The following is a 26,161-nucleotide window of genomic DNA, read 5'->3' on the forward strand; positions in this document are numbered from 1 at the left end:
GGTCGGGAAACAGGAAATCAGGGACTCCAGGAAGTGAGAATCCACATGAGAAAGGAAGACTCGGAAAAAATCGGAAAACGTCTCCTGGATACTGAAGAAAGACATGGTCGACTTTCACATCAGTTAGGTTAAAGATGAAAAGTGACAGTGTAGACAAATATTAAAACTAGAGATTTAATTTAAACTTTCGCCAAAAAGAGAGGGAATGGAAATTATTTGGGTATTGAAATACTTAATTACAATTTCAACATGCAGCTTTGATTAAAAGTATAATAAATAACGTACATGCGTTAATAATTAAAAAAGGAACTATTTTTAAATGAGAGTCCCCCAGTACACGACATTGAATTGGCGGAATTCTTGCCTTCCATGTTTTTTTGTCATCTTTTTTTTATAGAAAATGATCGAAATTCCATTTTCTGCAATTAGAATTAGCTGCGAAACGATAATAATAAGCATCCCGTTCTTAGCAAAGATGATTACAGTTATAGCATCTCTGGATTTAGTACATTACGATCCGCGAAAGCGTTCCAGCAGCGTCCAGTCCAGTTTCCGTACCATAGCAGATGCTCAACTAGCGCATGCGCATAAGATAGTACAGGAACCGTACATGAACTGATCCATGAACCGCTTGTTGGAACGAACCTTCGTCGCAAGTCACGAGTCCATTCGGAATGGTCACTTCTGCAATCTACGGGCAAATACAAGAACTATTGCTTCCGGTCGTTGCAAGAGCTGTGCCACGACCAGCTGTGTTAACTGCTGGGATTGGGAACTCTGAACTGAGCCTACCTTCAATACCAGCCGCTACACGAATCTGGCTGTTGCTTGAACCGCACAACGACCACTTCTGAAGTATTCACAATTTGATGAATTTTATAAAAGCTGATTATATTATACTCGAAATCTTGAATGATATATAAATAAAAATATGTATATATTTCAATTCGACGTGAAGGAAACTTAAAATCTGTTTAGTTATTTAATATAAACAATATTTTAATGGGTGGGAAAAACTTGGTCGTTGTGCAACGCTGCAACATGATCAGTGGCCGCCATTGGTATGATGCCTAAATACATGTTCCAACATGACAACGATCCCAAACATACAGCCAAAATAAACAAGATTTAGTTAATTTTAGAAGTGTCTAAGCTATTGAGAACTCCTCCTCAATCTGCTGATTTAAAGTGATTTAACATTTATGACTCATCTGAAGCCAAATGTCTACAACAAATATCTTTCTTCGAAAAAAGAATTGAAAAGGGAGATTGCTATGGAATGGTAAAAAATCAGCTGTCAAAAGTGTGAACGCCTTGTAAGGTTCATGCAGCGAAAATGTGAAGCTGTTATTAGAGCCAAGGGCTACTCTAAAATAAATTGAAGATCAGTAATATATTTATTATACATTTTTTTTTTATTCTATCTGTCTGAATAAGAATGTGACAAAAAAATTACAATAATTTTTGTTTATTTGTATTTCACGTGTTAAATAACTGTTGATTATATTTAAATTTGCGTATTATGTAAATAATTCTGTCTGGAAAAAATTTTTTAAAGAAAATATTCAATTAGAATCTTGCAGTGTAGGCTTTCACGGCCGGAGTCTATAGATGTAGATTCATTTTCCGGGCTGAGAGGCCGTGGTCTATTAGTTGGTTTTATACCAGACGTTTCGTCTGCAACTGCGGCAGACATCTTCAGTGGAGTGGTATCCGAGGTCGCAAGACTCTTCTCGGCGTACCTGAGGCAACTGATCCTGTGTCTGATCCGGAGGAGAGACGCGATGGAGGAGAAGTCTAGGCACGAAACGGTGATAGCCAGTTTGGCTGTTTGAAGATTCGAACGCGTAGGGATTAATCTTACAATAGCCAATTGGCGCTTTGATGATTTTTCTCAGATCAGGAGACCAGCCAATTGGCTCCTTGATGACTCCAGTGATCTGTACAAGGGGACGATTGAACCCTGCCAGGGCCCGAGTTCGATGTGAACAATCATTAATCTTGAGCCGTCACCAATGTCTGGGGAAGTGAATGCAGGTCCGTGGCCCATTTCTTTTAGGGCTCATCCCGACATTTGTCTTAACGCCTTAGGAAAACCACGGAAAAACCTTAGGCAGGATGAGATGTCTCAATTTTAGAGACTAGCCAGTTGGCTCTTAGGTAAAATGACTTGATTCGATGGATGTAGACTAGCCAATTGGCTCTATTACAACTCCATCGATCAGCAAAACGGATTTATTGGGGACGATATGTTAGCTCAAGTTATTTAACCATCATAACGGTACTAGCCAATTGGCTTTTTGATGGTTTCTGTCAGATCCGGAGACTAGTCAATTGACTCTTCACTCCGTAGACCTGTAAGAGGGATAGAATGGATTTATAGCCCGAGTTAGAGCAGGCCATTTCACAGCGGTTGCTTATTAGATTAAGTCATGAATTAATAATCTACTACCTAAATCTGGGAGTGACACCTGCCTCCCTGTTTTCCTGTCTTAAGAGAATAGCTAGTGGACCTGTCTGTGTCTGGTTGTGCGGGCGTATTTATAGTGCGGCTCGCGGGCCGAGGCCTGTTGTCGCTGCGGTCCGCGCCGCTTTGTTCGCTGCTCCCGTTCTGGGTTCCGTCCTTTTGTTGTAGTGGCTTCTTATCTGTTCTGTTTAGGACCGGGTACCAACACTTGTTTAGCTTTACGCCTTCTTCCTTGCGATTAAAGTTGTTGTTATGTTTATGTATTTCGATCGCTTCTCTATGTAGACGGGGGAAGAAGTGCGTCGTCGTGCTCAAGATGTCCGTGTCCTTGAATCTTATGTTGTGATCGCCCTCTTGATAGGCATGTGCCGCCACTGCCGATTTGTCGATCTGTCCTAGGCGGCAATTCCTATTATGTTCTGTCAGTCTCGTCCTGACGGTACTACACAGCGGCCCGCGAGCCGCACTATAAATACGCCCGCACAACCAGACACAGGATCAGTTGCCTCAGGTACGCCGAGAAGAGTCTTGCGACCTCGGATACCACTCCACTGAAGATGTCTGCTGCAGTTGCAGACGAAACGTCTGGTATAAAACCAACTAATAGACCACGGCCTCTCAGCCCGGAAAATGAATCTACATCTATTCAATTAGAATAATTTTGGTATGAAAATTTTACTACTTTATTTATAAAATACATGTGTATGAATATCTAAGTAACATACTGTTTATATAGGCCTATATATGAACAATCCAGAAATGGAAGTGAAAAGAAAATGAGATGTGGACATATTACCAAATATGGATTACAATTTCAAAATGAAGGTTAATTCAGCACTACTCTACAGATGTTATCATTAATGCATTTTCAGCTCGTATATCTGGGTCTGATTGAAGCGGAAATGCTGGAACTTTATCTTGGCCTAAGTGAACTGGGACGAGATTACGTAGAAAGATATTTCAACTTGAAATCAGAACTGTACTTCACATATACACATCTTGTGTGTAGATCAGCTTTACGTGGTATGTAAACAACAGTATGAAGTGGCATGGAGAAGTATGTTAAGCTGCATCTACACAGTTCAGTTTTCCTTGTGTGTACGCATGCAATCTGGGGATAATATTGAAAGGATCAAGTAGAAAACGCACATTCAATTAAGATGCATACAGATTTGTGTCTACATGGTGCGCCATGTTGAACGTCATCTTCATTACATAATTATATGAACCGGTCAGTGGAATAAGGACCGAAGTCCAGAGAAGTAAATTTTTCAGGAGATGAATAAAACATCATATCTCCTAAATCATTAGGCCAACACTAACAAAAATTTGCACAGTTGTAGGCCATAGTGCACTACTCTGACTGATAAGGAACACTCACGTATGAGTTTAATAGTATAGGTAATAAAGAGGATGATAAGTGGTGGACTTAGGTCCTTATTACATTGTTTTAATACGCAAGTGTAAAAGACAAGCACAATACTCTGAAATAGTGAATTTTATTTATTGAATAAGTTGTATTTTTAGAATACACACATCACTTAAACTAATTGTCTAGAAAAAAAACAGGATATGACACCAATATGATTAATAATAATACTTATAATAAAGAAACTACATATTTCAATGTAATGAGAAACTGCCTTCTGTCCTTAGTCACTGCCATCATGCTGAGTTCTGCTACCTTCCTCACCCTTAATGATAGATATTTCAGGAGTTTAGATACATCAATGGAAGGAGTGATAGCAGGAGAAAGAAGAATAAAGTGTATAAGATGATGATATGACGTTGTTAGCAGAAGAGGGGATAATACTAAGATATGCTGCTGGAGTTAAATGACAACTGTGAGCAGTATGGAATGAAAATAAATGCTAACAAGACTAAGACCATGGTCATAGGGAAAAAAGTAAAGAAGGTAAACTTGTGAATTCCAAATGAGGTAGTAGAGCAAGTGGACAGCTTCAGATACTTGAGGTGTACTGTAGGCAGTAACATGTGCTGCTGCCAAAAAGTCAAAAAGACATTAGCAATGGCAAAGGATGTTTTTAATAGAAAAAGGATAATCTTCTGCGGATCTCTGGGGAAAGAACTAAAGAAGAGACTAGTGAAATGCTTTGTGTGGAGTGTAGCATTGTATAGGTCAGAAACATGGACGTTACGACGAAGTGAAAAGAAGCGGCTAGACGGATTTGAAATGTGAATATGGAGAAGGATGGAGCATGTGAAATGAACAGACAGAATAAGAAACGAAGCTGTGTTGGAAAGAGTGGGTGAAGAAAGAATGATGCCGAAACTGATTAGAAAGAGAAAAAGGAATTGGCTAGGTAGGACACTGGTTGAGAAGAAACTGCCTTCTGAAGACTGCACTGGAAGGAATGGTGAATGGGAGAAGAGTTTAGGGCAGAAGAAGATATCAGATCATAGACGACATTAAGATATATGGGTAATATGAAGAGACAAAGAGGAAGGCAGAAAATAGGAAAGACTGGAAAATGCCGAGATTGCACTGGAAGACCTGCCATTGGGGAATACTATGAATGAATGAATTATAATTATGGTTTATTTAACGATGCTCGCAACTGCAGAGGTTATATCAGTGTCGCTGGTGTGCCAGAATTTTGTCCCGCAGGAGTTATTTTACATGCCAGTAAATCTACTGACATGAACCTGTCGCATTTAAACACACTTAAATGTCATTGACCTCGGCCGAGATTGAACCTGCAACCTCGAGCATAGAAGGTCAGCGCTATACGAACTATGCTACCGAGGGAGACTGAATGAATGAATGAATGAATGAATGGATACATCACGTACCTTTGCACTTTTAACGGGTAACTGCCCGTGATACAGCTGTGGTACATTGAGGTTGGGAGTCACACTATTCATAAGGAGACGGAAACTGCTCATGACCATTCTGCTCATTAATTTACTGACCTCTACCTGGTATTTGTGCAAATGATGGTATTGGAAAAATCTTGTATTTTGATACCTGAAACACTTTACCATTTTGAGATGTGCTTTTCTTGGAAAACTGTATGAAATACCCATCAAAGTCTTTGAAATCAGTGTGCGTCATTTCAACAACTTGGAAGCGACATTTAACAAGTTCAATCGATTCACTTGGGATCTCCACTTTTCCATCTGCAGCGCTTCTATGAGACATTCTCTGAATCATACTCGTAGCTCGGCCAATACAATAATGTCTGAAGTCCCGGACATCAGACTTGTTCCATGGATTGCAATTTGTAAGCCGCGTAATATAATAATGGGCATGGATATCAGTCATTTTAATAGTGCGTAATGTGTGCCTTGCCTTTAAGAGTAAATTGCACTCAAAAAAACCATTTTCGGCAAAATTTGGACTTTGGCCCTTATTCCACTGACTGCTTCATATATTGTATATATTAATTAATAAATATTAAATTTCAATTCAATACTTTGGCCTACTTGATTCTCAAAATTGTGATTGAACACTCCATAGGCACTCGTATTTGTGATGATCTTCAATAAAGCTAATCGTACTTGCTGCCATTTTCACCATCACCAAACAAAAAAATTTTCAATTTATTCACAGCCACCTAGGACAGTCAGCTGCAAGCAACGTGCTACTGTTGAATGAAATAATGCATAAGATACCCAATGGCTGCATGCATTCTCATTTTTATTGGAAAAAGGCATGCACAATTGAATGTGTTTTGTTCACTCTTGCATGCATTGCTTGAATGTGTAAAGTTGAAACAAAAGTTGAACTGTGTAGATGCACCTTTAGTGTTGTGAATGCTTATATTATGTGATGAAGTAGCAATACTATTCATTTAAAAGATATGCAGACTTCATCAGTTGATAATCATTGCTTTAAGCAAATATCAATATTATAATAATGTATCTGTTAATTTCCATATGCATATTGTTACTAATGTTTTCGGCATGAGTATATAACCTGATTGCTGGGACGCTTATCTGATGAGTGATGTTTATCACAACACCTGCAACCGTGAAGGTCACATTTCTTCCACTCATCTTCTTCTGAGTAATCAAAAATAAATTTCACAACAAAGTATGTTCTAATCATATAGGGAATTTTAGTATAAAATTATCCTGATGTCTTGCACAGAAAAGCTTCTTTAAGTTGTGTCGTCTTAAACGAAGTGTACTTTAATGTTCAAACATCTGACTTCTAATAGCCTTTTATAAAATGGACAGAAAATATTCTGGAAAAAAAAAAAAAAAAAAAAAAAAAAAAAGTGGATCATTGTTTTTTCTTAAATATCATATTTCTTTAAGCTAAACTTTATTATTTCTAGATTATTACAATAACTTCCTCTGAAAAGAAGTTCACATGCATCTTATGCACGTTATGCCCATTATCACAATCATGTTTGTTTGTAGTTTTCATTAAAGTTCTGTAATTTTTGCAGATTTCAAGAAATGCATTATACACGGTGATTCACGAGGAAAGGTAAAAAATTAGGATACGATATCTTAGGCCATTTTGAGTGAAAACATTCATATGAACTGTTGAGGCGGCAGTGGTACAATCATCCACTCCTCCTCTTTATCTTTCTTATATTGGCTGCTTTCGCCAGGTGGACGGCACATTGGAAGGATTGGATGTGCGCAGTGGAAGACTTTTAGAAATGAATAGTGTGAGTTTGTAAAACAAATATAATTAACAATAATAAGTAACAATGTACATAAATGGAAAATTAAATAACAATTAATATGAAATAGGTGAGTGAAAATAGGACAAACTAATCTGAAACGATATCCCCAGGATATGTAAATCATGTAAGTATCACAAGGCTGAGGCCAACACACTTATAAGTGATTAAACCATCAAATGTGGCCGTCTCTCGAAAATCAGTGACTAACCTATTAACCATATGTTCATGAACCACTCTCTCTCTATATATATATATATATATATATATATATATATATATATATTAACTATCTGAGTATGAATCTGAACACAACACCCAGCCAGCACATTAACTTAATACATGATCCATTCGACCATAGATACCACTCAGTCTAACTAACCAAACTATAAATACACGTACACTCAATAAGAGAGAAACTCTACCCAGGATAAGGCATTACATGACTGATCACTATACATTACCCATTGCACATATTGCTCACATAAACTGTGCAAATTGCACTAACACAAATCTCTGCACTTTACAAAATGAACACCCAACGGAGAGAGAGACGGATGGAGACAGATACACATAATAAGTAACGGAAGATAATTCCAATCTCAAGGATCGTTTAAATAACAACAAACTCGACGAATATGATAACAAAATAGCGGCGAAGGAAACCAACAATCAAATGGAGCAGGGAAAAGACTAAAACAATATGTGAGACCATAACCGCTGCTCTATCACTCTGTCTCGGAACATGAACTCACGTTTCAAATCATTTCTCATTACATAATTCCCAGTACAATTTACCTCAAACACATATATATATCTCACAAATATGTTACTCGATGCAAATACTAAAACTTTCCTCCCAAGACGTATCACTAGCAAGCGATGTTTCAAACTACGATCCACTAAAATCCCAAACACACACGACGCAATTTAACTACTCCACTGATCTATCTCCAACACGTACAAAGCCCGAGTCACGTCTATATCTGCTGGGTACCAAAATCCTAAGTCTTGTTAAATGTTTCTGCCGCGTACAAGAGCTTGAATCTGAGCCAACTGTTTCCGTGTATCTCCCGCGTACGAGAGGCCAAGTCTTGTTAAGTGTATCTGCCGTGTACCGGAACCTGAGTGACGTTCCGTGTATCTCCCTTAAAACAGGTAAACTCTCTCCCCCTCTATCCTCGTGAGACTTAATGAACCGGCCAATAGGGTTATTTGGAAAGAACAAATGAAGGAATTGATAGCGCTATCTATACTGTGACGTCTGAGAGCGCTCTGACGGATGAAGTGACGTACTAGGTGAACGGCCGTGGTAGTGGGCACGGCTCACTCTCCCCCGCTGCGCTGAATTTCAACCGGTGAACCAGCAACAGTTGAAATTATCCATGGACGTTGGGTGCAGTATCAATTCGCTGGAACTCCGTAATGCGACGGTATCCTTGCGCGGCATCAATACAGCTCCAGGTACTGGGAAATCCACATCCCCAATTCGGGCACCTCGGCCCGCCGACGATTCTCAGCAACTGAGTGGCCCCGGGTCACTCCCCGGTTCTTCCGGCAGCCCCAACTGGAGGAACTCAGTCACTCCAGAAACCGATGCCCTCTGCTCTGGAATAGATGTCCGGAGCAGCATCCCGTTAGTTACTGCAACCGATGATACTGGACCCTAAGTCCAAACTGGTTCCCATACACCAGTCGTCGCTCGTAGAACTGTAACTAGTAGAAGAATAATAAGTAGTAACTCCAAAAGACACTTGGAGGATAAAACAGATGCCAATTGGTCCCCATAAACCAGCGGTTACTGTTTACTGCCAACCACATGAAGCCTAACAGATACGTAGAAATTCCAAAAATTTCGTGTGGATGCAAGTATGCAAGTTCCGGGAAAGCATCCTGGAAGATTCGCAAGTCGAGAAGTGAAGAGGCTCGAGTATCGCAGAATAGAACCCAGGCGTCCCCAGAATCCGTTCGGCGGCCCGGCCAATGTCGGATGAGTGCCCGCTCGTCAAGTCCTCGGTGCATGCTAATCCTACGATGATTTCGCTCTCATAGATAGCACTGTATTAAGGTATGGTAGATTAGGAAAATTTACGGAAGTTAAAAAGGAATATAGGAAAGACTGCGCCGGATTACAAAATCTGCAAACATATAGCATACATATAGTACAGAGCATAATAGCAGTATACAGTGATCAGAAATAAATAAAAAATAACCAACACATTAAAATAAACAAATAACGAGGACACACAGCAGTGCCCCCGGACTCAGGAACTCGGTACCACGTTAACAGGGTAAGCTACTCTCTCCTCTCTCTCCACTTATTTTAAGTGCGAGACATGGGCTTTACGAATAGAACAGCCTGTATCTGGGCAACTTAATTCAACTGTGACAGGGGAAAGAAATCTGGAAATGGTCAAGAGTTGGGACCATCTAAACATCAACTTGGCTGATACTTGATTTGGAGCGGAGCTTTGCGGGAATAATCTTACCCTAACTCTATCTCCGATCAGAAATTTATGCAGTTGAATGGCATTATAACGGACGGCAGTCTTTCTGCTTGCGTCGCGCAAGTTGCGAATAGCATCCCGCCATTGGGCCTCCAACTCAGTTTGCGACTTGGGTTCCTCCAACTTCAATTTCCATTGTAGTTGCAGAGGATGATTTAGACTCCTGCCTAAAAACAGTTCAGCGGGGGTGGACTTCGTGGCTTCATGATACGCCGAGTTGAAATCCATCTGAAGGGCATGAAGATGTTCATCCCAGGCCAACTGGTGGTCATGATGAAAAACAATTAGGCCAGACTTCAAATTCCGATTAAATCTCTCCACCAAATTCGGCTGGGGGTAATAAGGGGAAGTAGTTACATGTCTAATCCCCCACTGAAAACACATGTCGTTAAATATCTTCGACGTAAACACTGTGGCGTTATCAGTAATTATGCTCTCAGGAACACCGTGTTAGGCAAACACTTGACAGTTCAAAGTCTTAATTACTAGCTTCGATGTCATTTCCCTCAGCGGGACTAGCCAGACGAATTTAGAAAAACCGTCTACCATAGCCAAAATCACCTTATTCCCATTATAGGCCCTACAAAATCAATAAATAGCCTCTGCATAGGTCTAGAATCCGTTTCTGCAGAATACAATCCAACTCGAGTGTTAGAGGGAGGCTTGGCCCTCTGACAAGGCTCACACTTAGCGACTTGGTCCCGTACATATGATCTCATGTTAGGCCAAAAGAATTCTCTGGATATCCTATCAAGAGTCTTCGTTACTCCTAAGTGGACTCCCAACATGGAGTCATGAAAATAATGGGAAACCATAGATCTTAACGCCTGTGGAACAAACACTCTACTCTTCCTAGCCTTAGAAGGATGGTAGACCAGCAATCCCCTTTCTATATGAAAATCCCTAACCTTAGGGTCATGATTATTTATTCTGGTACAAAACTCGATACACTCTTCATCGTTAGTTTGATGCTCCCGGAGGTCCTCGAAGATAGCAGGCAACTGCCCCAAGATGTTAACCGGAATACTGGACTGTTCCTCTCGCGCTGGCTCCTCTTAGAACACTCGTGACAAGCAATCCGCGACAACGTTGTCCTTCCCGGAAATATGAACGATGTTAAATTTAAAAGGGGCCAACCTGAGGATCCAACGACCAATTCGCCCCAACTGCCGAGGATGGTTTCTCAGATAGGAGAGGGCTTCACTGCAAATTCCTTATGCTCGAGAAAAGACCTAAATTTCTCGCACCCAAAGATGACAGCCAGACACTCCCTTTCATATATGGGATACTTATTCTCCAAAGGGGTCAACTTCCGGCTAGCGTATGCTATGGGAGCCAGTTCTCCTCCAATGTCTTGATTTAAAACAGCGGCTATAGCGAGATCACTCGCGTCACATTGCAGGACAAAGGGCTTTGAGAAGTCAGGCAACCTCAAGACCGGGGCAGAACACAAGGCCTTCTTGAGCCTATCAAATGCGGCCTGATGAACATCTCCCCAAACGAACACAGCATTTTTTCTTTTCAATTGGTTAAGTGGGTACACTATCTCTGAAAAATCTCGAATAAACTTCGCATAAAATCCTACCATGCCAACAAACCTACGTATTTGTCTAACATTGGCGGGCCTGGGGAATTGCATCACAGCCCGCACATAGTCGGGATCCGTTTCAATGCCCTGGGCGGACAAGTGATGTCCTAAAAACTTTATTTTCGTGGCCCCCAAGGTGATCTTCTCTTTATTTAAGTGCAAGTGCTCCTGATGTTCTTCTCGAGATCGAGAGTAAATCAGCAAATCATCCGCATAATTAAATAAGTATTGGTATTTGATATCCCCGAACAACCGATCTATCTCTCTACTCAGTATCTGGGATCCCACCGCAATCCCCATCGGTAATTTATTAAACTCATACAATCCAAATGGTACGATAAAGCCGGTACATTGCCTACTCTCCGGAGTAAGAGGAATTTGGTAGTACGCTGAATTCAAATCAAGAACCGAGAAAACGGTAGCTCCGTGGAAATGTTGAAAGGCACTCTCTAAAGTGGGCATGGGGAAACAATCATATTTTATTTTAGCATTAAGTTTACGATAATCAACAACCATTCTAAATTTCCCATGTGGCTTAGGGACCAAAAATGCAGGACTAGCGTAATTTGAGTTACTTTTCCTTATTACCCCACGCCGTAGAAGATCAGCAACTTGTTCCCTTAAAACCTGCAATTTGGGAGGGGAGCAAGAATATGGCGGGGACCTAACGGGGGTACTATCTAGCAGTTCTATCTCACATGACCTTCCCCGCATACAACCCAATCGCTCTACAAACAGCTCAGGGAATTCTTCAACAAGATGACCGTATTGACCTAAGTCCCCTACACGTGGCAAACCAGTGCCAATGGGTTCTGGGTCGGCATCCTCCGAATACACAAGGTTAACCGGAAGACTCTTACTTATGGGTTTCTCATCCCACTTCCAACTCTCTCCTGGCCTGAAATGAAATCCATACGCCCTATCCCAAGGGAAAATCTCCATGCCAGACCTCACGATATAATCGTTTCCTAAAATTATAGGGACTTGTAAATGTTCAATAATTCTAAAAGGATGAGTCCAAGAATACTCGTTAATATGAAAATGGCACCGCACCAAGGTAGTAACAGGGACATCACTGTCATCAGCTAACTGGCATGTTTCCTTGATCGACTGCTTACTCCGTATCTTCTTCATATGATGCAAAAATGGAATGTAGTCCGCTCTAATTATGGATGCAGCAGCACCCGTGTCCAAGATAGCGGGTATAATAACCTCTCCAAATTTTACTGAGATCCAAGGCAAGACATGAGCCTGACTATGGCGTTCTTTTATTAACATTAAAAACCGGATTACGTGGTGTTTCTTTACGTTCGGGTTTGCTAGAATCTTGAACATCCTTATGAGGCAAGACCCGACACTGAGCTTGAATGTGACCCAACTTGCCACATCGAAAACACGTAAAAGGCCTCTTTCGTATAAAATTTTTAGGCTGACTCACAGGATTCAACGAACGCGTACCTGAACACTGTTCACGCGAACGAAAATGATATGGGAAAGATCTATCCCGTTGCCTTTCCGCTATCAGGGCAATATCTACACTTCGCCCCAACTCACGTAACTCTTCGATCGTGCGCGGCCTAGATTGAAACACGAAGTGTGATCTAATACACGGACTCATATTTTGCAAAATCAATTCTATCAATTGTGACTCAGTAGAATAATGGTTTAATATAACATTGGCCTATATACAGAGTCGAGGAATTCCAAAAAATTCTCTTCCGGAAACTGAAATCGGCGCGATAAATAATCTCTAACTAAGTCCTCTCGCAAACGTGAAGGAAGAAGTTCCAAAACAACTCTTTCGAGAAGGATGGGCCAAGCCCATAGAAATCGGATATCCCGTCCAAAAATCTCCAATAATAAACCACTAGTCCGCGGGATCAAACCCAATATGAACTCTCGATCCCCAACTAATCCCAAGGCATGGATTCCTATACTTTCCATTAAAAATCCCATCAATAACCTCGGATTCTTACCATCAGTCAACCGCAAATGTCTAACCAAATCCAAATATACCTTCATATGGCACTGGTTCACATCGGAAGAATATATTCTTCTCTCACTACCCAATTTTCCTTTCTCTATATCCAATTGTGACATATAAGCGGGATCCATATGTTTTTCTCCACCTAATACTAGAGTAGACGGACCCTCACCTTCCGCCTGAATGGAAGTTCGTTTCTTTGGCTCAATAGAGGCTGAAGATTGTGAGGCTAATCCCTGCATAGCATATTTGTCTTTAAGTTCATCCTCAACTCGCAGGCGAATGTTACTCACAGTCTCCGGGTCCAACGTCTTCAAATATAGGGAAAATCGAGACTGCAACTCCCGCTTCCTACCCTCCATAGATATGCCAGCATGCTCCAGCTCCGCAATCAAGGTAACCTTCGATAGGTCCCAACACCAACCAATTTGAACACTCATACTTAAACAAAGAAATACCAAATTAATCTCAAGTCAAAAAAAATGATCAACATTTCAACAAATCCACACTATTATGAGCAATCAGTCCAATGCACCTCAAAAGTGGGTTGCAAAAATGCAAACGGTTGATCGAAAACAGCCAGAAGAAATTTACAAGTCCCACAATGTCAAATGCTAAGCACCAATACAAATCACATATAACCCAGTCATAACATTTACAACCATGGTAAACCATTTATAAATCATACTAAACCATTTATAACCACGCTAAACCAATTATAACCACGCTCTGCTACCATTTGTTGAGGCGGCGGTGGTACGATCATCCACGCCTCCTCTTTATCTTTCTTATATTGGCTGCTTTCGCCAGGTGGACGGCACATTGGAAGGATTGGATGTGCGCAGTGGAAGACTTTTTAGAAATGAATAGTCTGAATTTGTAAAACAAATATAATTAACAATAATAAGTAACAATGTACATAAATGGAAAATTAAATAACAATTAATATGAAATAGGTGAGTGAAAATAGGACAAACTAATCTGAAATGATATCCCCAGGATATGTAAATCATGTAAGTATCACAAGGCTGAGGCCAACACACTTATAAGTGATTAAACCATCAAATGTGGCCGTCTCTCGAAAATCAGTGACTAACCTATTAACCATATGTTCATGAACCACTCTCTCTCTATATATATATATATATATATATATATATATATATTAACTATCTGAGTATGAATCTGAACACAACACCCAGCCAGCACATTAACTTAATACATGATCCATTCGACCATAGATACCACTCAGTCTAACTAACCAAACTATAAATACACGTACACTCAATAAGAGAGAAACTCTACCCAGCATAAGGCATTACATGACTGATCACTATACATTACCCATTGCACATATTGCTCACATAAACTGTGCAAATTGCAATAACACAAATCTCTGCACTTTACAAAATGAACACCCAACGGAGAGAGAGACGGATGGAGACAGATACACGTAATAAGTAACGGACGATAATTCCAATCTCAAGGATCGTTTAAATAGCAACAAACTCGACGCATATGATAACAAAATAGCGGCAAAGGAAACCAACAATCAAATGGAGCAGGGAAAAGACTAAAACAATATGTGAGACCATAACCGCTGCTCTATCACTCTAACCGTCTCGGAACATAAACTCACGTTTCAAATCATATCTCATTACATAATTCCCAGTACAATTTATCTCAAACACATATATATATATATATATATCTCACAAATATGTTACTCGATGCAAATACTAAAACTTTCCCCCCAAGACGTATCACTAGCAAGCGATGTTTCAAACTACGATCCACTAAAATCCTAAACACACACGACGCAATTTAACTACTCCACTGATCTATCTCCAACACGTACAAAGCCCGAGTCACGTCTATATCTGCCGGGTACCAAAATCCTAAGTCTTGTTAAATATTTCTGCCGCGTACAAGAGCTTGAATCTGAGCCAACTGTTTCCGTGTATCTCCCACATACGAGAGGCTAAGTCTTGTTAAGTGTATCTGCCGTGTACCGGAACCCGAGTGACGTTCCGTGTATCTCCCTTAAAACAGGTAAACTCTCTCCCCCTCTATCCTCGTGAGACTTAATGAACCGGCCAATAGGGTTATTTGGAAAGAACAAATGAAGGAATTGATAACGCTATCTATACTGTGACGTCTGAGAGCGCTCTGACGGATGAAGTGACGTACTAGGTGAACAGCTGTGGTAGTGGGCACGGCTCAGAACATAGGTCCATTTTCCAGCGATGGCGGAGCTAGATGCATTTTTTTGGTAAAACGTCTTGCCCTAATGTGAATCAGACGTTACCATATGCTGCTGACGTGAGACAAGGTCACCGATCGCAATGAATGACGTAACATTAAAATCTGCATTGTGAGCGATGTAGATAAGAGAAGTTCATTCACCTCACAAACCGAGTGGTGGGATATTACAAATGTCCAATCGCCTGCCCTTGTCTGATGTAATGGCACAGAACCAGAACATAACACAATACACTATCACTTATCAGTTCACAGCAGTTCAGTCAGCTACCTACAGTACAGTAGTTATACAGGTACAGTTATCGAAAGTGTTAAGTTGTATTTTTCAAGATGCCTTATAAATTTCCGACTACAGAATTCGCCGATATTGTGTATATTTATGTTTTATGCGATGGAAATTCCTTGCATGCTGTCACTGAATATGAACGACGCTTTCCGAACAGAAGGGTACCATATTGAAGAGTATTGACTGTCTATGGGGTTGGAAGAAAGACTTGGTATTCCAAAGGAAGGTGGAAACGAGAGAGGCGCTAATCGACCTATTTTGGATGCGGCATAAAGAACAGCCACGAGCAACTCTCCAGAGTGATGAGCGCGATTCACGCCCGAGCACAACATTGCATTGAAGCAGAAGGTGGTACCTTTGAAAATGTGCGAAAACATCGACCCCAATGTCTAGAATATTAGGTATGTATGCATACGTGAATATAAACTTTAAATTTGTCTGTTATCTGTCTCTAAATGCGAGTTAGTACAATGGAATCTCGGAAGTTTTTGTGAAATCAAAGAGCCATATCTCCATAACCGTTCGAAAATGGACCATATTCTTATGAACTTTTTGACTCAGAATGACTTCAGAATTCACATCCTAAATTTTTTACCTTTCCTCGTGAATCACCCTGTATGGATTTATTGCTGTCTGAACATATGATTAAGACACTGAAACTTTTCACGGAGATACTGTGTACTTATCTTGTCTGAGTAATGGGTGTTAGCACATCAGGTAATGTTGATGGAGCCACCAGCATAGCTCAGTTGATAGTGCATTTGTCTCCTGAGCCAGAGCTATACTTTGGCTGATTAACTGGATGGGATTTTTCTGAGGTTTTCCCCAACTATAAGACGAATATCAGATAATCTGTGGTGAATCCTCGGCCTCATCTCACAGTCACCAATTTCATTGATGCTAAATAACCCTTTAAGTAACCAACTAAAAATTTTTTTAGTACCAAAAGTAAACATTTCGTTCATTGATATATGTTTCTAACACAAAACCATATTGTATTTGTTACTATCCATTAAGTACAGTGTGTTCCCTATCATCTGGTGAGTAATAACATATTTTAATTTCCATGATTTATTCGAATCTCTAGTTTTCGGAGCCATATTTGTTTAAACGTGCACCCTCTTGTACCTTTAAATACAAAACATCTTGTACCATGGAACATGTTCCAAGGTACACAATACTATTAGTTTTTGTCTTTCATTTTAAGACCATGTCACGAAGTAAGTCTGGAGTTAAGATGCTCCCAATTGATCTGGATGCCTTGAAGAAAGCTATTGAAGCAGTTCTTGCTCCTCCAGGAAATAAAATCTAAATCAGAGAAGCCTGCTCTGGTTTATGATTGCAAATACATTTTAAATATGATTGTCAGTTCTTACAGCTATATTCTCATCTATATTCCATATGTTCCAACTTACAAGAGGGTATGTTCCAAGGTACATGAACCTGTTGTACCTTTGAACACATTACATATTCCTTCATTTTATTTTTTTCATCCTTAATAGATGTGTAGAACAGGAAAATACACACAGGAAGTTGTAAAGGAATCTTCAATAATTATTTCAAGCTTTTTTCATTTAAAAAATTTGATTTCCCAAAATTAAAAAAAAAAATGAAATGTGAAAAGTGTTTAAAGGTACAACAGTCTCTCCTCTACTATTCTTATAAGTTTAGTAAGTAGTAACTTAGCAACATCTTATGAATATGTGGAGAGATAGGTAATGTTACCTAAGTAAGAATAGAAGAAAATTCTTCTTCATAGGCCTACTTAGAATATGTATGGACCATTTCCAGTGCTTTTTATTTTTCTGGAAAATAAGGTGCCAGTACTCACCATGAAGGTGTTGTCACAGCAACATTCACACTTAACATACCCTCCGATATACCCTCAACATCTCTAGACAGCTTCTTGCGTTTGGTATCAACTGCAGAATGACGACCTCAAAGCAACCTTGAGTTCACATATTTGCTAGGATTGAACTGAGTGAGAGGAGGTCCTACTATCCTGATGAATGTCAGTGCCGAAATTGTCCATATTAGTAGAGATGACAGATGAAGTTACTGTAAGATTCATCTGACAAGCAAACATTCTCATGGGGGCAGGTAAAAAAGTTAATTTTTTTCCTTCCACCATGTTAATAGCATCAAAACAAGTGCTTATACAAATTTTGGCCACTCGAACGCAATTGTGAGGGCCCCTAGAAAGTAAGTTTCCCTGGGGTAATTTACAGAAAGAAAACACAATTTCATGGACAGATTTATTGAAACAGACACAGATATTTTTTAAGTATTTTTCAAAGTATTCTCCACCTGAAATGGGATATTTGTCATACTGCGGGATCAACTTTTGTATCCCTGTGTCATAGAAGTCTGCCACCTAGGATTGGAACCAGTGTGTAGTAGCTTTCTGCATCTCTCTGTTCATACCACGGTATTAGAAATGTCTCAATTCGGTTGGGAAATACGTTGAAAAATAGCTCAACAATTGCTGTATCTGTTTCAATAAATCTTTCCATGAAAATATGTTTTTTTTTCTGTAAACAGCCCCAGGGAAACTTACTTTCTTTGGGGAGGGGCCTCATAATTGTGCTCAAATGGCCAAAATTTGTATAAGCACTTGTTTCGACATTATTAACATGATGGAAGAAAACAAAATTAACTTTTTTATCTGTCCCCATGAGAATGTTTGCTTGTGAGAGAAGTTCCTTTCACATTCACTAGAAGATATTGCAATTGTGCCCAAAATGTGCTTTAGAGTAAGTAGTATTTTCAGGACTTTAGTTTCTTCAAGATATTCATGGAAACCACGAACTGCTTCTCTTTCATTTAAACGGAATTTTTGTGCTAACTTTCTATTTTCAGCTTTACTAAAAGTCAGACACTATCCAGGATTTTTTGTCAGTATTTTGAATCTAAAATCTTGGCACATTCACGCAAATCAACATCATCTCCTTCAAGCAAACGCTTCCCAACAGCTTCTTTTAAACTTTTATAAAAAGCAGATGAACTTATTACAGGACTGTTTCTTTCATTTTTGTGGAGCTCAGTCCCTTAGAACTTCCTGTTGTTTTGACTTTGAAGAGACATAAAGATCAGAATTTAAATTTTTTCCTCAAAAAGTTGAACTGTGTTCTTTATCTTTCTCTCTGCTTTGTACAAGTCACTATTTCTCTCTTGTAAATCTAGTTCACTAAGTTCTTGGTGAGCATCACACATAAGATCCAAATCAAGAACAAACTCGCATGACGTTATTTTTCTTAAAAAGCCCTCATAAAGATAGTGATTTGTTTTGCTTCTTAAGCTGTCTAGTTTTGCCTCCTGAAAATGATGGACGAGGACTTCAAAGTCTTGCCACATTGCAGAAACAGTGCAAAAGCTAGATGCAACCAATTGAGTGCTTAAAATTCTGCCAGTTGTAAGAAGTTTAAGTTCTAGAGTCTCTGCATATTCCTGTAGTTCCCTAGCATTCATAGGTGAAGCATGATAAATCACATAAAGTTTGTCATGAAACTCTTAAAGTGAGTCACTCCTGCTACATTGTTCACTGTCACAGACAATTCATGGTGATGTCTAGCACAATGCCAGAAAATAACACTAGGAAACTTCTCTTACATTAGCCTCCTTACTCCATTACCCACACTGAACAACACAGCTGCACCATCACAGGTTACAGACAAATGCTGTTTTAAGTAATCTTCAAATAATCCTAAACACTCAAGGTGACTAATTAAAGAGTTTATAATTACTCTAGCAGCTACATCTGATAATTCAATTAAATCTAGGAGAAGACTCACTGGAACAAAAGTTCAGGAAGAACTACACGAACAATAACATTAAAATTAATGTTGATCTGTTACTCACATTTGTCGATTCATCAACAAGTAATGATATTTTGTTCTTGGAGTTCACTATGTTGTCTTACTTACTTACTGGCTTTTAAGGAACCTGGAGGTTCATTGCCGCCTTCACATAAGCCCACCATTGGTCCCTATCCTGAGCAAGATTAATCCAGTCTCTATCATCATATCCCACCTCCCTCAAATCCATTCACTATGTTGTCTATTAATATTTTTCACATTTCATTTGTGATATGGCTTACAATGTTAACGAAGGCATTTACAGAATGAAGAATATACTATCCCATGTTTAGGTCATTAAGTTCCTGTAAATTTATTTCGTCTTAGAAGTTGTTAAATAATTTATTTTTCTTTGCAACTTTGTAAGCAGTTCGAAACAATTTTCCTGTTACGTCTTTCTTGTGATACAAAGACTTCCAACATCACAACACACTTTGCACCCAAACATTTTATTCTTGACATACAGCTACTCGTTTCTCTTGCAGAAGTCATTTTTCTGCAAAAGTATCCAACATTCAGGCTAGTCATTTTCAGAATCTGCTTCCTTTTGACCATGTGGTTTTCAGTCTTGATTTCGTTATCCTCTTTACGTGTATTTTCGGTACTAGTTTTCTGTTTTACAGGATCACAAGATAGTAGATTCGACAAATATTTCTGCTTCTTCAGGCTTCCTATTCTTACTCATTGACTTAAAGTAACTACTTATTTTATTCATTTTGAACAATGATTGAACTGATTTAATTTAGATTATTTCAGACTCGCATGAACACCTGCCTGTTGCAGAGCGGATATAGAACTGATAAACTGATATTGGAAGCAATCGGAAGTGAACTCAACTTTATGTTTCTGCTTGCATATCAACCTATGAAGCCTATGAAACAGGAAAGCAGGGTACCAACTTATTAGCAAACAAAACTAAAAATTAAATTTGTGAGTACAGTACCGTCTGCCGGAATATTTATAATAAGTTACATTTTACTATCAATAAATCGCAATTTTTAAAAAACTTAAGAAAAAAGATGCCAGTACTGCATACCATTGCATACCGCTAGAAAAAAAAAACAATGACTATTTCTTTGAGTGAATGAACGAACAGACACAAAGCTTAACCTATAATCAACATTATTCTTAACATTAAACTTGCCTCACATAGTCTGTTTATTTTCTGGAAGTGATTTCCTTAATAAACTTGTGATCATTATTTTAGATTCTCCACAAAACAGATCAGATATGAGTCATGCAGTCCATGCAGACAACTGTAATTTACTCGAAAATGGAGACTGCCCGAAGATACCGCCTGCATACACATGGAGAGACTTTAGGTGAGATTAGGAATAATAATAATAATAATAATAATAATAATAATAATAATAAATGCAAAAAGTGTATACTATACTAATTGTAGATAATGTAACATTGATATTATGTAATTTCAGTGCCATCCTGTATTTGAATGAAGATTTTGAAGGGGGAGAATTCATATTTGCCTCAGATATAACAGCAAAACATATTCAGGTACGTCTCAATTTTGTACTTTCTCATTATACAAATTGCATTATAGTATGATGTTGAAAAATTTACTAGCAAATTAATGGTTTTCACTCAAAAAATAACACAGAAAAGTGAAATACTCAAAATCGGCTCTAATTATTTCCTTCTTAAATATTTCTTACATAAGACGAAGTGACAAATGACAATATACAGACTGTATGACTCCGAGTGATATTTTTCAGAGAAATTAAGTATTACTTGCAGGACTATGCTTCCAATTTATAAGTACCGGTACTTCAAATATTTACAGTTTAAAGATATCTACACAAATTACTTAGTCATTACAGAAATGGATTACTAAAAGAAACTTTACTTTTCTCTAATAATTTTTTAAAATTTTTGTTTGCAAGAAATATTTTTCAGAAAAAAAGAAGTCTGCTTAAAAATACTGTATCTACAAGAATCACTGGTACTTTGTTAAATTGACATAACTCTCGCCATTACTGAAATACAACAAAATAAACAGACTTTACTTCTTTATAATTTACCTTACCATTCACAAAGTCATAAACATGCTCATAATGTGTTCTCTTCTCATCACAAATTATTTACAAGTCAGATACAACCATGTGAGATTGAGCTTTATAAGGGATTACCTATTACCTTTTTCCACACACCTCAACTCAGCTCTGAAGATTGTTAACCCACGAGAAATCACAAGAGGTGTGTATGACCTGAAGCGGAAATATTTTATTGTCATATTTGTCATAAATTGGGACTACTTTTTTCGTCAATTTTGTACCTTCCCACTAATTTGAGAGCAACAGATTCAACTCAATTTCAGAACACACACACTCTTTGACTCTACATTATACCATATGAACACACCCTCACAGGAAACAAAACAAGAGGCGCCAAGACCAACAACGACCAGTTCTGAGGATGACCCATAAATAGGTCGAAACATGTAAACAAGCTATGTTAGAATTTAACACAAGAAAGTCTTATCATACATATTCCGAACAGATTCAGATTAGATTTCAGTCCTCCTCCTAAAGTTGTAGTGCCTGGGATTATATACCTCATGTTGTGTTCAATTACCACCAACAATTATTTTCTATTTAGTCTTAACAGAAATGGGATATATTTATTATTTTTTGTAACAATGGAATTGATGCTAGAGAACAACGATGCATTTTTTATTCAATATGGGATGAAGAATTGGTTGGTGATATTAGTGAAGAAGAGAATTGAAGCACAGCAGAATACACTTGCAAGTGTCAATGGAACAGAAAATGTAGACTTATATCTAGAAAGAGTACAGTAGATACTGGGTCATCCAAGTATCATCTGACCAGAGCTGCAGCAGGGATTATGCTGGCCAATAAGCTATCGCTTCCTGCTGGCCAAGCAATACATGAGTCAGTGAATAAGTGGTTACTTGTTATACTAGAGCATACATTGGCAAAATGTACCTTCCTAATACACCAGCAGAACGCAACAAGCTCAGCACTCAAATGAAAGGGGTGAAAGATGAGTACATTTCCCCTTACCACAGTATTTAATTTGCAGTGCTGGACTGTAATCTGATAAGTACAATGTTGAACACCGTGATTATTATTGATATGTTTTCATTTATTTTCTTCGTCACTTTTCACAAATTTCGTAGAACAATGACTGATAAAGTATAACAGAACAAAACCAGTACAGTAATTCAAAGAAAAATGGTATTTGAGTAACTGATTAGTCAGGAGTAAAATTACATATTGCTAGTTTTAACTGTAAAGTGAGATGCTCATCTGTAATACGTTTTCTTTTTTTTTTTTTTATTTTGCAAAGTTCATTTTTGTAAAAAAATAGTTCACATAGAATGTAATGTGGAGCCATGCATGGCTGTCTGTGGTTTTGGCTGCGTAAGACCTCTGATTACCTTATTTTAATTTGTTCAGCAATTTGAAAATATTAACACCTTCCGAATCTTCATACTGTGTTTCCAAAAAACGTATCATTTAAGAGATATTATAACTTCCTATTGTAATTCAGGTCTTACTATCATTATTTGTAAGCCAAAAGGATTTCCATGCAATTTGAAATCAGTTTCAATTATTTAAAATGAACGAATCTTTTGTTATGAAAATCTATTTGTAGTTCATTCAAGGCCACCGGTACACACATGTGGAGTAACGGCTAGCATGTCTGGCCGCAAAACCAGGTGGCCCGGGTTCGATTCCCAATTGGGACAAGTTACCTGGTTGAGGTTTTTTCCGGGGTTTTCCCTCAACCCAAAATGAGCAAATGCTGGGTAACTTTAGGTGCTGGACCCTGGATTCATTTCGCCGGCATTATCACCTTCATCTCATTCAGACGCTAAATAACCTCAGATGTTGATAAAGCATCGCAAAATAACCTACTAAAATAAAAAAAAAATAAAATCAAGGCCACCGGCATGGCTCAGTCGGTTAAGGTGCTTGCCTGCCGGTCTGAAGTTGCGCTCGGGCGCGGGTTCAATCCCTGCTTGGGCAGATTATCTGGTTGGGTTTTTTCCGAGGTTTTCCCCAACCGTAAGGTGAATGCCAGGTAATCTATGGCGAATCCTCGGTCTCATCTCCCCAAATACCATCTCGCTATCACCAATCTCATCAGCTCTAAATAACCTCGTAGTTGATACAGCGTCGTTAAATAACCAACTAAAAAAGTTCGTTCAAGAGGTCAATGTAATATTGCAATTTGTTATCTCATATACAGTATTGCCAAATGAGTGTAAGCAAGGAAAATTAAATGCCTTCTTTTCTAATAAATTTTCATTCCATAAATCTGTAGTAAGTAAAAGGAAAGAATTGATGCTGTCGTACATATGAACTATGTTTTTATTATTCTCTTGAAGCTATCGATTTAATTTGTTGAAGTGTTCTCAAATTTCGGAAAGGAATGTCAAATCTAGCAGCCAATTTTCGTCCTTCAATTCGGGAATTTCTGTGTCCTATAACAGTTAATTATTTTATTAGCATAATGAAATCTTAGAGCAGCGTAATACATTTCAAACATAGGCGACAATTACTGGTACTTAAAAACAATATTTACTACCGGTACACCTTTTCCTTCATAAAAGCAGAAGTTATTTTCCATTTGTCAAAAAACCAACGAAACATTTCTCCAAGGCTAATTCACCTTACAGCTGTATAATATGACAAATCTGGTATTCTTCCCCCATATCCTGTAGGAGAAATTGTCGATGTTTTAATGACTTTGATTTTATTTGGTTCATAGAGTCAACAACCAACTCCATAACATTTTTTCATATTTCTTGCTTTGCTCCATAGTGCTTCTTGGTGAATTATAGAATGGATGAAAGTTATATTATTATCAATGTTTAATTGTGAAATTACAGGGAAATAAATTATAAGTTTAAGCATAATTTAACTTTTCATAATCACATATTTAATATAATAAATAATGCTTTTAAAAATCTGGGTTTTATTATTAGAAATTCAAAAACCTTACAAAACACTTCGACTTTGACACTTCTTTTTATTGTCATGTTCGCTCTAAATTGGAATATGTCTCAGTAATTTGGTCACCCACTTGCAAATCATATAGTAATCAAATTGAAAAAATTAAAAAATGATTCTCAAGAGATCTGTATTTTAGAAAATATCATTATTCAGCCCTCCATAACAAAATTTCGTACAACAATCTACTTGCTGAATTTAATTTAATGTCTCTTGGAAGTTGTAGATTACTTGCTTAGCAACTTTTATTATACGAGGGGGGGCCCAAAATTAATCAGAATGTTTTTTTTTTTTTTTTATTGACCTCTACATTCACAGTACTTTAGTCCCCTTCAAAGTATTGTCCATGTGCATTAATGCACTTGTCCCAACACTTTTGCCATTGCTGAAAACAGTGCTGGAACTCTTGAGGCAGGATCCTGTTCAAAGCCGTTAGTGTGTTTTCTTTGACATCATCCACATCACTGAATCGCTTTCCTTTCAGACATTTCTTCGTCTGGGGAAACAAAAAAAAGTCCGACGGAGCCAGATCGCGTGAGTAGGGTGGATGAGGCACAAGCACCATGTTGTTGTTTGTCAAAAACTGTCGGATCATCAGAGCTGTGTGGGCTGGAGCATTGTCGTGGTGGACAATGCCATTCACATCAAAAAAACAAATCAACATTGTTTTCATATTGGATCACACTTGATGTGCTTTCTTGGGTCGTGGTGAATTTGGAGTTTTCCACTGGCTCGATGCTTGCTTTGATTCTGGATCGTACCCATAGAACCAAGACTCATCTCCAGTCACAATTTTTTTAAGAAAATTTGGATCGTTCTGCACTTCACTCTTCAAGTCGCGGCAAACTCTCACGCAAAATCTTTGGTCATCTGTGAGCAAGCGAGGAACAAATTTTGCAGACACCCGTCTCATGTGCAAATCTTCGGTTAAAATTCACTGGACCATGCTCCATGACAGGTTCGTTTGCTCAGAAACTTCGTCAATAGTCTTTAGATGATCTTCATCAATTGCACTCTTGATTGTGGCAATGTTTTCGTCATTTCTTCCTGTTGAAGGATGCCCGGGGTGTGGCATGTCTTCAGTTGACATGTTGCCAGATTTGAAACGGAAAAATCACTCGTAGACTTGTGATTTCCCCAAAGCATCATTATTAAAAGCTTGCCGAAGCATCCCAACGGTCTTGGCTGCAGTTTTCCCTAACAGAAAACAAAATTTCACACACACTCTTTGTTCCTTGTGGTTGTCCATCTCACTAATCGCCAAACTGTTGAAACAGGAACACAAACAACACAGCACTACAAACAAACTACTTAACTCAGACTGACATCAGCTCACTAATGGTCATAGGAGACTCCAAACTAACACCACCTAACAGCACAACTCGTAACTACAAAGCATGCGCGTGTAACAGTTCAGTTCCAGTTACTTTTGGTTCCACCCTCGTATAAAATATTCAATGGTCTACTGGATAATAGCGAAATATTATCACAAATCCAGATTAACGCTAGAACATCACATTTAAGAAATCGTTAATTGTTATATTATAAAAAC

At 38.5% G+C, this 26,161-nt stretch overlaps 1 protein-coding gene across 3 annotated transcripts in view; it reads left to right on the forward strand.

Annotated features, from left to right (window-relative positions):
* Window positions 1–26,161, forward strand: part of LOC138707935 (prolyl 3-hydroxylase 1-like) — a 487,774-nt gene that overhangs the window by 445,096 nt on the left and 16,517 nt on the right. Inside the window, exons 9-11 of one of the 3 annotated variants that reach the window (XR_011334463.1) lie at window positions 3,340–3,490; window positions 20,393–20,539; window positions 20,817–20,931. Coding sequence is in view for 2 of the 3 variants with exons in the window: in XM_069837999.1 (XP_069694100.1) it covers window positions 3,340–3,490; window positions 20,817–20,931; window positions 21,046–21,124 (345 nt within the window). In the remaining variant the exon portion in view is untranslated. Of the gene's footprint in view, window positions 1–3,339; window positions 3,491–6,885; window positions 7,166–20,392; window positions 20,540–20,816; window positions 20,932–21,045; window positions 21,125–26,161 lie in introns of those variants that run through there. The other 2 variants (XM_069837999.1, XM_069838000.1) reach the window with 2 other exon arrangements.

Source organism: Periplaneta americana, chromosome 10, assembly GCF_040183065.1.
Source record: "Periplaneta americana isolate PAMFEO1 chromosome 10, P.americana_PAMFEO1_priV1, whole genome shotgun sequence".
NCBI lineage: Eukaryota > Metazoa > Arthropoda > Insecta > Blattodea > Blattidae > Periplaneta > Periplaneta americana.